The following is a 13,302-nucleotide window of genomic DNA, read 5'->3' as shown; positions in this document are numbered from 1 at the left end:
TAACCTAATGTCAGGTCATGCACGGATTCATGACCTTACATTAAAGGTTAGTAACCATCATAGTCACGCAGGTGTAAGGCGTAGATAAAATTTGTTTGTTTCTTCTAACCTGATCGACCCCTTTTCCGACCGGCCCCTACACTTTTTTGCCGTAGTGTGGATTTCTTTGTAATTTTCTAAAAGATGTGTACTTTTTGAGTGAACATGTTAAATTTGATCATCGTTGTTTTCTAAAATAGTGGTATACCCTTATATGGGGCGATTTGTTACAGAAACTCAGTGCTTAAACAGGAAAGTAGAAAACAAGTATTGTTACATACCTGCCGTTGCTTGAGATGTTAGTAGAAACAAAAAAATGGTTGGCCTAATCGGACGATTCATACAAGTATACTTTATATATTAAACATTTCACTAGCACAGCGCATGACCTGTGCCCTGTATTTGAATAGGTCGCTTGCTAAATACAATAAAAAAATAGAAAGATTTATTGTCCTACCGAATATAATGTGAAAAGGTTTAAAAGGTTAATATTCATGTATGCTGTTAAAAGTCAGTCGAACAACAAAGCCGTTTTTCATTTAAAAATGTGTGTTATCTAGGTGTTATCTAGGCAGAACCGCACCATTTGCACTATGGAAAAAACTCGCGTAAACACAGCACTTTTACAAAAATATGACGCTTACGTCAACACATAATCAACTGAATTTTGGCGATTTAACTAATAAATACGGGAAGTAAAAAGTCGATCAATATGGAATTCAAAGTGGAATATTTTGAAAAATACTGTTATTGCATTGGTTCAGAAATTATTCGTGATTCTTAATAACAATTTGACCAAAATATATTGTTCGCCACTAGTTGTCCAATGAGAAGGCAGTATTTCTCGATTGTTCCAATACATTTATTTCAGTAAATTAGCAGTCAGCCGTAATTGATTTCAATCAGGTGAAGCAGTAGTTATTAACACTGACTGAACCTGTTTGTAGGTATTTAAACAGTATATTTGTAGACCACGAAACACCTGCGTCGCATCATATCATTTATTTTTATTAAGTATATATTAACATATCTGAGCCATTACTAAAGGGTTATTAGTATGCACTTACCAAATGAATGGGCGGAGTGTCTGTCACAATTATTTGAATTTATATTATTTACAGGTGGTAATTGTCAATCCTGATATAGACGTGGGCCTCTGTTTAAAGATGAGGGACTCATGCACAAAACAGAGTTAAGGGGCTTAGATCCCTTCCGAAATAGTTTCCAAAGTCATTTATATGCATTTGAAGACATTTCCTACTACTGAAAACGTCCAAGCAATAAACATTCCTTACAACTGTACAGCAGTCTAAATTGAGATTATGCACTAGTCAATTGTAACCACGCCCCCCCCCACCACCGGGGGTATACCAAGGATAGCCGGGAAAATGGGCCGTGTTTATACCTTTCAAGTGGCCCCGCAGTGCCGGATGAATGCGGTGGTTTTGTCTTCGCGCAAAATTTAGCGGGGAATGGGCCTTACCTAGGGTCCTTGGGGTGCGGGGGTATTTGGCGGGGATTTTACCATCAGTTCGTCCCCGCAGGGCGGGGATTTTACCCGGGGTTGGCATGACCGAAAGTCAAAGTCCCCGCTATTCCCCGGACCTGTAGGGCCGTGGTTACAATTGACTGGTGCATTAATGATAAACTACAAGTCTTCAACTATTTCAATCCCTGGATAATATATGGGTTTCTGGTCACGTATTCGTATGACCCTGAATACTTAGGTCAACCTGGCAATACTTATTATTTCAAACTAATAATATATATTGTTTCCTAATCATATGAGTTCTATATGACTTATTGTAACAACATTTAAATATGTTAAAACATTTTCCTCAGTATTCACGTTGACCTGAAACACGACGAAATGTGCATTTATTGTTGACGATGTACATTGCACATGTTTAAAATATGGTGTCGGTTCTCTTCGCAAGCCTATCACTTTCAGCTATGAAATTGACGATGTGTAAGACATAAAAAGAAACATTCAATGTCTGTTCACGTTCAACTGTGCTTTAGAACCGACCAAATGAGGAATAAATCATGTACAATCAAAACTCGATATGCCAAAGTCGTTGGGACCACGTACGAGATACAATGGAGATAACCAAATTAAAAATACACACACACTTAAAGTGATACTCTTATTCAAAATCAATACATACACATGTATAACAAACACCAATTTTGACTAATAAAACTTTAACTTCTTACTAAATAATGCATTTATGGAAAATATTAATTACTGATAACAAGATTGTAACCGTGTATTTAATAGCAGAAAACACAAAAATATTAAATGATTGGTGAATGCTAAAAGATTTACTGTGGTCTCATGAGGTAGAAATACCGTGTTTTATGCTCATTTCTTTCAAATTAAACTCGGTATCCTTCATAAGAACCATTGTTTTCGACATTTATTCATCCTTCTTGGAATATTAAAAACAATATTATTCATTTTGGTAAATCTTATTTGGGAGTAAGAGTGCATCTTTAACCAAACCCATTCGAAGAATGTCCTACATACTCCGGACACTGAGATAACATGGTTCGATATAGCGAGTATCGACTGTATCCACAATATAAACCAAATATATATATAAAATAAACAATATATAGCATGTTTGTAACTTTAATCGGAATAACACCGTAGCATTAGTATGCGGAAGCTACTGCTCTACGTAGCCTGTTGGGTATTGAATGCTGTATACTAAACCGCAGCTTGGGGTCTGGCAACATTTGCCCGGAGCTGGGGGCTCGAGGTGGCACATAGGAGGCAGGTTCCATTGAACGCACCTGTGTTTTGGTAAAGAAGTATTGATAGATGGATAGATATATCGATGCACTACAACTGCTTTTGGTGGCACTGCGAATGCAGGTTCAATGTAACGCACATGATATAAGACTACTGTTTTCACATCTGTCCTCAATTTCTTAAAATAGATTAAGCATAGCACGTATATGTATCATATTTATTTCAACCAAATATCTGAAACTGTCATAAACTAAAACATTATATTTTTTTTAATTTTAAGTAAAAATGGTTCCCATTAAAAGTCTCAAAACTCGTTCAAAGTGAAAAAGATCATTATAATCTCACATAAAAAGTGAGTAAAGCTTAATCCCGTTATAACGGACCTCGTGATGTGAGTAAAGCTTAATCCCGTTATAACGGACCTCGTGATGTGAGTAAAGCTTAATCCCGTTATAACGGACCTCGTGATGTGAGTAAAGCTTAATCCCGTTATAACGGACCTCGTGATGTGAGTAAAGCTTAATCCCGTTATAACGGACCTCGTGATATCGAGAAAACGGGGCCAGAAAGAACTTATACTTACAGCTCTTGACACTGGTATTTTCCTGATGCTCCATCCACGCAGCTGCAGGTATACTTGCAGGCGTCTTTCCATATCTGGCCCTGCTGATAGACGGTTCCGTTGTACAAGCATCCTGCACGGTGATTGCGGTAGTTTGGTTAAATAATACTATCGTGTGTTATGTGCACATTGACCTTCAAATTGATGACTAAGTATGCTATTTTAGTTTTAATTTAAGAACGGACATTTGCTTTATTGTTAGTACTCATTGTCTCTCAAAGAAATTGTCAATTCTTTTTATTTTCTACAAAAAAATCGATTACCTAATTCCGGAATGAACAAATGCTGCTTGGAATGTAAACAATAAACATGTATTTTTGAACAAACTTCTATAGCTTGTATAAGTATTGACTTTAAGCGTCAAATTATACCCGTTGTCAGTATCATTGCATAATTGGAAATAACAATTGAAGATACAAATAACTAAACAAATGTTACATTTTAATTGTCATTTTCGATATATCATATTAACAATGTTACTTTAGACTGTTGTGAATTAACTCATTTTGTCAGTTATACCTGTGCCAGAGCCGCTTATGCTACCTCCGGTTCTGGATACAGAACCACCGGAAGTAGAGCCAGAGCACATGTTACAGGTCATAGCACAATTCTCCTGGGCGTAGATCCTCGCACCGGCGTCCGTGCAGATATGAGAGGAAGAGTCCAGCAAGGCGCAGTTTGAGTTCTTGTCCACACAGCCTAAAGATAGGCCAATATAGTCAATAAAACACCAGCACTGATATCAGGGACATTTCAGCGCTGCAAAGAGTCCAAAGCAACTATTGCTAAAGTAACATAATCGGGACCGGCCAGTCAGCCACCGAAAGTGTATATGGGCCGAAGCACTGTGATTATTATTGTTATTGCATGTTGCAAACAATGGCTGATTTTTACAGGAATGGTCATGAAGTGATAAGATACGAGGACCAGTTATAAAGATCCGGGTTTGATCTTGCCAAAACATACAAAATCATTTAAAAATAGAAGTTACTTAACATCACGTAAAACAATATATAAATTTGATAAGTGTTCAAAGTTTGTAAACAAATAAGCCTGTCGTACGATTCCTCAAATCCAATTAACTGTGTTGTGAATGCGCATTAGCATGATCCTTCTATGATAATGAATAATTGTTCTTGAGTAAATTTCAGCACCGATAATGTCTGATATAAACATCCTACTAAATTCATAAAAACTGATCGGTAATTGTTATCAAGATTGATATTGAACGGCAAGGTATAGCAAGAGTTAAAATTAGATTTAAAGTGAAAATTGGTTGTCGTTGTGGAATTGATTTGATCACGTTTGGACAGTGCCATGACTACAGGTTTTAAATAAAGAGGCATTTTTTTCATTAAGTTAAACTTTTTCTTATACCATTTCATTATTTTAATTCATGGAATACAACACGAACAAGAGTATTGTAACGACCGAGCCCCGTGGTCCGTCGACGCTATCAACTGTCCCTTTTAGGGTGACAATGTATTTGTAGTGCCCCCTTGTGACTGCCCCACAAGTTCTGGTAGCGAAACCTCTCAATGGCAGTTAAATGTCATGTAGTCTAATCTTTGCGTGTCGAAAATAAGTTCACCGGAAAGACAACTCAAATCGATGTTTACAAGTTTTATAAACGCTGAGAAACAGTACACCAGCGGAATAAATCATCATTTAAATATCAGAAGAAGAAAAGGTACAGTATATAATCGCTGGGTAGACAAAGGTAAACGCTAGATCATCGTGTTGAAATCATTAAAACAAATTTTCCGCTATTTTTCTATTAAATTATTTTGGGATTTTATCAAGGGGAAATCATTAAAATTGACCCGAGCGAAAATGAGCCCACCGAAAACGACCCAGATTGGGTCGAATGACCCAAATTGGCTGACAGCCAATACAAGGTTGGGTCGTCATAGATCGTGAACTACTGAAAAGGTAAATAAAGATTCTTCTCTACATGAACGCGTGGATATTCACGTCTGATTTTCGGTTTTCTGTGTCTTTACCCAAGTTTATCAGGTTTGTGAGCAATTCAATCTGAATATAATGAATGTAAATAACTTAACATTTGTACTAACTTTTATCCCTAAACATTTAACATTGCTGCTTCAAAATGTGAAATGATTGCTCACTCGGCGGTGGCAAATTTCAAACAAGGGCGGCACGCCTGGAATGTTGGAGCGTTGCTAGTTTCTTGTGTGATTTGCCATTGACCGATAACAACAACAATACATATTATACAAAGAAGGTAAGTGCATATTTTCTAACATAACCAAACATATGCTGTGGCATATCAGTATTTTGCAGAAATCTTGCCTTTGTATAAATTACAAACGAATAATATATACTTGCTTGAAATAATTTTGCGAAAATATATAGAATTACAAACAAAGATGTTTCCTTTAATGTTTTCTCAAGTTAATGCATACGTTGATAAGATTTACAATTTACCTTTTTTACTTTATTCGGGATTCTTGGGATAAGAATGAGGTTGTGCACGTAGACCGGTTTAAACGCCCAATAAATTTACATTTTACCGACTGTTCCAAGGCGGTACTTAACAATACTTGATACACAAACCTAGTTATTTTATATAGTATATATGCACTGTGGTGTTTGTTGAGTTTTGTGCTGTTGTTCCATGTTTCTTGTTTGTGATTATTTTGTTTTTGTGTTTAATGTCTTTGACGTTTACCCTGTGCCATTAAACGGGGTTTATGTTTAAATTTTTGGCTACTTAGCTTGTTTCTGTAGTTTTTCACATAAGCATACATCAAAATGTTTCTGTTTAATTCCGACAGTCCGGGATCTTTACGAAAGCAGGGATTGTAACTGCAAGATCATCATGTAAAAGACAAACTTCAGTTCATCCCTCGATGGCCACACTTCAAAAAGCCGAAGCTGCATTAAGTTCCGGTTTTGGAATGTTGACATCATTAATATAATAAAAGGAAGTCGCATGTTATTGCAAATTGCCGAATAAAATATTCCAATAGGAAAATATTGTTTAATCAAAAGGTCAAAAATTGATCGGACATCTCGCAGAGAAACAGGAATGCCGATTCTTTACTTCAAAATTGTAACCGCGGCATTTTGTTAATTATTTTGTGTAATCAAATTACCAAGAACACACTTAAAAGGTTGCTACAGAATACTTTGGACTTTGTAACTTCTGCATTTTGTGTAAGGAAATAAAATTGCATCTGCTGCGTTATATTATTTTGAAACAATTCTAAATTAGTCATTTACATATTTCAATTATACAGGAACATCGATTTTATTATAAGTTAAAGAACTGACCATAGACAAAGTAGAATTATATTTAAAGCGAGGTATATTTGATTTATTTGCTTGATTTCGATTTGACGTTTTATTGGAATCCGTGAATATTTTCTGAAACGAAAATTATATTTGCTGGGTTTAAAAATCACAAAATCTGCGTCCTCATTAAAGTTTACTGATGTCATTCATTCGTGATCTTAAGTGTTGCAAGCTCAACACAGACATAAATTTAGAGTAAGCTGTGCCATGTACAAATCAACATCTAGCTTACAAGGAGGCCAAAGAGGAAGGGTGAAATAATGTTAATGTTATTTAACAAACACTAAGTTACTGGTATTACATTTTATGTTATTTCATTAAAACTAAACTACAGACATCAAATTGTATTTAATTTCAAAAGGAAGAACAGTCCACCTTGTCCATACAAAATGATGTCGCTGTAGAAGCAGAGATATAGGAATAGAAATAAAAGGAAATTAAACTTAGTGTGAAAGCTGCAGCTGTAAAACTTCAAAGCTTATCATTCAACGAACAATCGATTTGGAAAGTACAACTTCAAAAGAAGCTTGAAGAACGAACACACATTACATTCCTATCATGCTAAGCAAACGCACTTTGGTAAGCTGTTTAAGGTGAAATGGTAGCGTAACTATTTATTAAATAAAGCTTAAGGGCCGGTTGGCAGCAAGAAAGCAAATTTGTCATCAAATGCTTTTAAAGTAATCGTATATTAATAGAAACCACAGTACTAAATGTATCTTACCGGGTGAACCGCCGGATGATACTCCAGATCCACCTAAAATATAGATACACAATGTTGATCATTAAGTCCAGAAGTATGTTACTGCTCTTAAACAATGCAATGTTTGAAACACGTTTAATTTAAGGGTCGTCCACAATACAAAGTAGGTTCGGAAAGTCAAAAATAAAAATGTTTCAAATTTTCAATGTTTTTCATCGCTATTTATGGTACAATCTTTTGCAGTTGTTGACCATGCATGTAACATGTTTTAGTGTTAAAGAGTTGCGCAAGTTTTATGACGATATATATATCAAAGATGAAATGGAATTCTATTGGCATTGAAAAGGACAAGTATTTCGACAAATGAATATGCTTGTGTGCCAAAATATTCAAGACTATTAAATCAGCAATGTATTTCTTAATGACAACTTGCAAATAAGAAAGATATTTAAAAACACTATATTCTAGTTCTGATCGTGTCAAAACATCATGGGACCTTCACTACTCCTGTTAATGTAGAACTACGTTTGAATGTAAATGCTATCCTGTTGTTGCTTTCGACATTAATAGAGTATACTTGTTTGTTCCAGGGTATGGTCGCAATGTATTTCGAGCACCAAATGCTTCAACTGAGAAATTCTCTTTTGACATTCACGAGTTGAAAGGTATTGCGATCTTGCTCTGAAACAAACATTTTCTCTGTTTATAATATGCCTAAAAATATATGGAATGACTGTTTATTGTATTTTTTTCAGAAAATCGAGCCAAAATAGATGCGGACGTTACATCATTTTGGAAAAGACATCGTAAAAATCGTTTCCCAAATTGAGCGCTGACATTTGATTCGAAAGTGAGAGCGAGCTTACACTTCAAAACAGTGAAAACTATTTAATGGTTATTTCATTATTTGAAACAGTGAAATGTCATTTTTTCATCGAGAAACATCTATAAATGACCACAAAAATATACTAAAAATCAGGTATTTATCATAATTAAGAAATTGCCATAATGAAAAAGTGGTTTTGAAAGTTAAAAGTACAAAACTACTACAAACAGGGATTGTGCTTTTTAAAGAATTTTAGCGAGCTGAATAAATACATAATTTTATACTTCAGGCCCAAAGTTCTCAAAAATTAATTTACCTAAGGTGTAACTTCATCGCTTACTCATCTCATTTTACCATTTTACGGTCTTGCATGGTTCTAAATTCTTACTCTGTTAGAATAATATTTATCATAGATATTTTGGTAAAAAAAGTTTTAGAACAAAACTATGCTTGAGTAATAACTTTTTTCTACTTATCTGAATTTGCATATTTAATAACATCATAAACGAAATTGACGCACACAATTTTGAGTGACACACAGACATATCAACCCATTCTGTTTGACACAGGTCAATTGCAAAACAGCTGCACAGTTTGGGTAACACAAAAAAGCAAGGACACCAACCTTTATACGTCAAGAGCCATTAAATGAAACAACTCACCACACTTGTTGCAATACTTGACACAGTTCTGGGATACCCACGTGACATAGTCTGGGTTAGTGCACACTGAGAATCCATAGTCGGCGCAGTTTGTAAGGGTGTCCCGACAGCTCCCTGAAGCCGGATTAGACTATCTTTATTAATACGTTACAGAAAACCTTTTTTAGAAAACCAATAGAACCAAAGTATGAAACTTACAGTCTGACTCTGACGTAGACTGTTCAGTGACAACATTGTTTGGTACAACAATGTCAACAACTTAACAAGCGTAAAGTGCATACAACAGTAAAAGTGATACTCCCCCTGTAATGTATTGTATGAACAAGATGTTTGTTACAACGTTGTCAACAACATGACAAGCGTAAAGTGCACATAACAGTTAAAGTGATTCTCTCACTGTAATGTATTGTTTAAACAAGTGCAGCCAGCAAGTCACATGTAACGACAATATGAATTAATTAGCAATGGGCCGATTGCTCAGACATTGTTTAAGTTAACAACGAAAATATCTACATCGTTGTTAACTTTAAACTTGAACTATTTGATTATTTTCTCATACATTCAAATATAAACAAGTACAGCTGAAACAGTGGTACCTCAAATCTTGTTAACAAAGTTCTGAACAATTGTCGCAATGTTTCTAGATAAACCATTGGTTTGGCTATGCTTCTAATTTACCTTTATCCAAGTTTGTTAGAAGGCGATGTCCTATTTCGAATAAATTAAAGGATATAGTTAATTTATAGATATTTTCTTTGGCTTTGCTTTTATTTTAAGATTAAGTGGCGGCCTACACAAGTGATCAATATCGCCTACACGCAAATACTTATAAGGTTAATTACTGAATGTATCCAGAAAAACTAAATACAGAACTAGTTTATCTGTATGAAATGTCATGCCTGCGAATGAAAACCCGATGATAGTATAGTTTCAGTGATTTTTTTTGTCAACTATGAATTTATTTTGATTCAATTTTGCTTGCAAAAGAATGTCAACATATTTAACTTGGTTTATGTGGCATCGAATTATTTTATTTGGTCCATAGTCAATCGAGGATATTTCAATATTTTTATTCAATAGTATTAAGTAGATCTTTTCTGATTAATGCACTAAAACACAGTTCATTTCAGTATATTTCAGTCAGTCTATTTTTCTACCTGGACTTACTTGTTCAACAAGTGTCATTAGTCAAATGTAGCGTATTCTTAGTGTGCATTTTTGTGTGGAACACAATTGACAATCGATAATTTTTTTTTCGAATTTTACGTAGATCGATTTTGACGAATGCACTAAAACACCAAAATAAGTAAAAGTCCAATATTGATGATCTACAGAAAACAGCTAAAATCAGCTGATCCTTAACATTAACACGGCACAACTGTCAATCTATGTGAGTGCAACTTTAAATGGACTTGCACATGTTTTTATGAAATGCACTCTATTAAAATGCCGAAATAAAATGTGGCAAATCATTAGGAGTGTTAAAACAAAGAAACCAAAATGCTGGAACCCTTCAGCAAATGTTGATATTTGCTCTAATGTCGTCTTTAAAGATCACTATCTTTAGTAGCGCTTATAACGACTTTGTTGATGCGTGATTGGTTGATTGACATTATGATGTGACATTATAAATATATTGTACAATGTCAAAATATCCAATCATTTGCAAGTCTTTGTGACCTAGTGGTTAAGGCGTCCCTTTCTTATTTTGTCTTACCTTAACCGGCATGGGTTCGTAACCAACTAAAACAAAAATACTTTTTTATACTACACAATTTCGATATCAAAGAGTGCAATGATTAAATAAAAGGTTTCAGAAGAATTACCGGGAAAACTAATATTTGGTCCAATAACATGAGCAAGTCCCTTTAAATTTGTAAGTTTACCCGCCAAAATGATTTAAAAATGAAAAGGTTATTCAAGTTTTAAGTAGTAGAATAGTGAAGCTCATTCCCTCTGGCAACTAGCTCAAGAAGAAAACAAATTTAATCGTTAATTCAATCTAAACACCTCTTTAAATAGTTGACTAATAAGTCATGAAACTTCAGTGAAAACGTAAATCAACAATGCATTCCATAATAATAATTATGAGTCATCCTAAAATAATGATATGATTTACCATAACTTGTATTTGTCATACTGAATAATAGTAAAATTACAAGATTATACCAACCTAGTTGTGTTGGTACTCCGCCCCCGGGATCTTCTCCTGGAGAGGAACAACATCATTAGTTGGTACACCATCAACAACTTCATGTAACAAATACACGCAAGCATCATAACATACGTCTTATTCTGATAGAATGTCACATGCAGTATATGAAGATAGCTCACCAGAAAATATTAATAATTTGTGGTATTTCTTTAATTCTGGAGAATAAACAAACCAAAACAGTGACAGAAATAATCTAACACCAATTGTTGACGCTATATAAATATATTCAACTGTGCGAAAATGACTCATTTATTTAGCACACGATACACAGATATAGTGGCTTCACCGTATATAGATATCTATTATAATGACTGCGATTTCGCCGTTATGCTATACCCATGATGCCTACTCGGTATTTGAGCATGCCATGAGGTTAGGATCTATGACACTGCCTTCTCCGCGGAACTTGGCGCAATTCGACGATACGCCACGTTGTGTTATCGGCGTTGGGGCTTGAAGGGTAGCATTCGATAACACTTACTGCACTCTCCACGGAATTTGGCGCAGTTCCTGGATACGCCACGTTGTGTTATCGGCTTAAGATCATACCACGAGGGTAGGAGTCTATAACACTTACTTCACTTTCCTCAGAACATGGCGCAGTTCGTGGATACCCAAGTGGTGTAATTGGTGTTGGAGAATACCACGAGTGTAGTATTTTATAACACTTACTGCACTTTCCATAGATTTTTGGCACAGTTCGTGGATACCCACGTGGCGTAATCGACGTTGAGACATGGCGACTGGGTGTAAATCTATAACAATTACTGCACATTACGCAGAACTTGGCGCATCTCGTGGATACCCTCTTTGTTAATCGGCGGTGGGGCATTGCCCGAGGCTAGGATTCAATGATACTTACTGCACTTTCCGCAGTACTTTGCACAATGCGTGGATACCCACGTGGCGTAATCGGCATTTGAGCACACCGATAGTGTGTAGTCGGCACAGTTGTTAACAGCGTCCATGCATTCTGTGAATATTTAGATTCAATCAAAATACACCAATTGAAACAACGTTGACAAGCCAGATAGCCAACACACAACAAACAAACACCAAATAAAAGACACAAAACGGCACAAGACAACAGAGATAACGAAACTTACATATTATCGGCATTGGTAATTGCTGAGGAACCGCACTGTTAGTAAACACTTAATAAGAACTCGATGGGGTTTAAACCGGTTTACTAGCGCTTAACTTTACCATAAACGTTTAAAGTTACTTTCCACTTAATAACATAAGCAACAGTTATAGTTTATGCTGTGGATATATAGGATACAAATACTGATATTGTCATACAGATATTTCAGTAAAAAGGCCTCTATGTGTTGAAACAAGACACAATACTAACGTTTTTCAGTGTAAACAAGATTATTCCTTTGACTGAAAATTTGCATGAACAGCAATTTATCAGATATTAATAAAGTACACCTGTTAAAAGCTCTACCGATTCGACCAATACCATATGTACAGGCACAAACAGTATAACATGTTTAGTCAACGCAGTGGTTATAGCGCAATGGTTAGCACACAATCATGCTTCTCACAAAGGCGTCGAGTCGCGGCTTGGGCGTTTGCGAGTTTGGTCTGTGTTCACATAGACGGACAATTTGGTTCACGCCGTGTACTGTGTTGTCAGTGTTACTGATTTATAAAAAATATCATTCACGTTTCACTTACAGTTTCTTAACAGATAACGAGTGTTCATAATGATATGACAATGAGTGCACATTTTTTATTCTGAGTTTACAAGTGCAATTTTAATAAAAATCTAAGTCGTTTTGAATCTTTTATTAACATTATCTAAGTAATAGTTTCATTATTGTTTTTCTTATATTGGTGAATTAACCTTTAGCCAACATTGAACATGAACACAAAGTTGTGATTTTTTCCCGATAAATTGCCATTTGTGCATTCATACATATTAAAATAATGAAGTCACGACTATAATTCTTTATAGAAGATATTGGTCTATAAAAACCGAAATATCTTGTAGCCTTGTAAAGGAGAATTCAACTCATTGTGTCCTAGATTACTTAATAATGTATTGGCGGTCAACAATTGAACATCAAGTGACTGTGTCAATGCACCTTTTAAAGTTCTCCCCACTTGGGGATTTAGGAAACGTTAGACAGCCAACATATTTTTGAAGCCTT

At 35.3% G+C, this 13,302-nt stretch overlaps 1 protein-coding gene across 1 annotated transcript in view; it reads right to left on the bottom strand.

Annotated features, from left to right (window-relative positions):
* Positions 1–2,658: 2,658 nt before the first annotated feature.
* Positions 2,659–13,302, bottom strand: part of LOC128244803 (CCN family member 3-like) — a 30,898-nt gene continuing 20,254 nt past the window's right edge. Inside the window, exons 2-7 of the mRNA XM_052962884.1 lie at positions 9,813–9,827; positions 8,929–9,045; positions 7,462–7,494; positions 3,939–4,118; positions 3,381–3,492; positions 2,659–2,838 (exon numbers count right to left, since the gene is read on the bottom strand). Coding sequence (XP_052818844.1) covers positions 2,712–2,838; positions 3,381–3,492; positions 3,939–4,118; positions 7,462–7,494; positions 8,929–9,045; positions 9,813–9,825 — 582 coding nt within the window. The 5' untranslated portion in view covers positions 9,826–9,827 and the 3' untranslated portion in view covers positions 2,659–2,711. The remainder of the gene's footprint in view (positions 2,839–3,380; positions 3,493–3,938; positions 4,119–7,461; positions 7,495–8,928; positions 9,046–9,812; positions 9,828–13,302) is intronic.

Source organism: Mya arenaria, chromosome 8 (assembly GCF_026914265.1).
Source record: "Mya arenaria isolate MELC-2E11 chromosome 8, ASM2691426v1".
Taxonomy (NCBI): Eukaryota; Metazoa; Mollusca; class Bivalvia; order Myida; family Myidae; genus Mya; species Mya arenaria.
The sequence above is the reverse complement of the archived record's forward strand: the minus strand, read 5'-3'. Positions and strand labels throughout refer to the sequence as shown.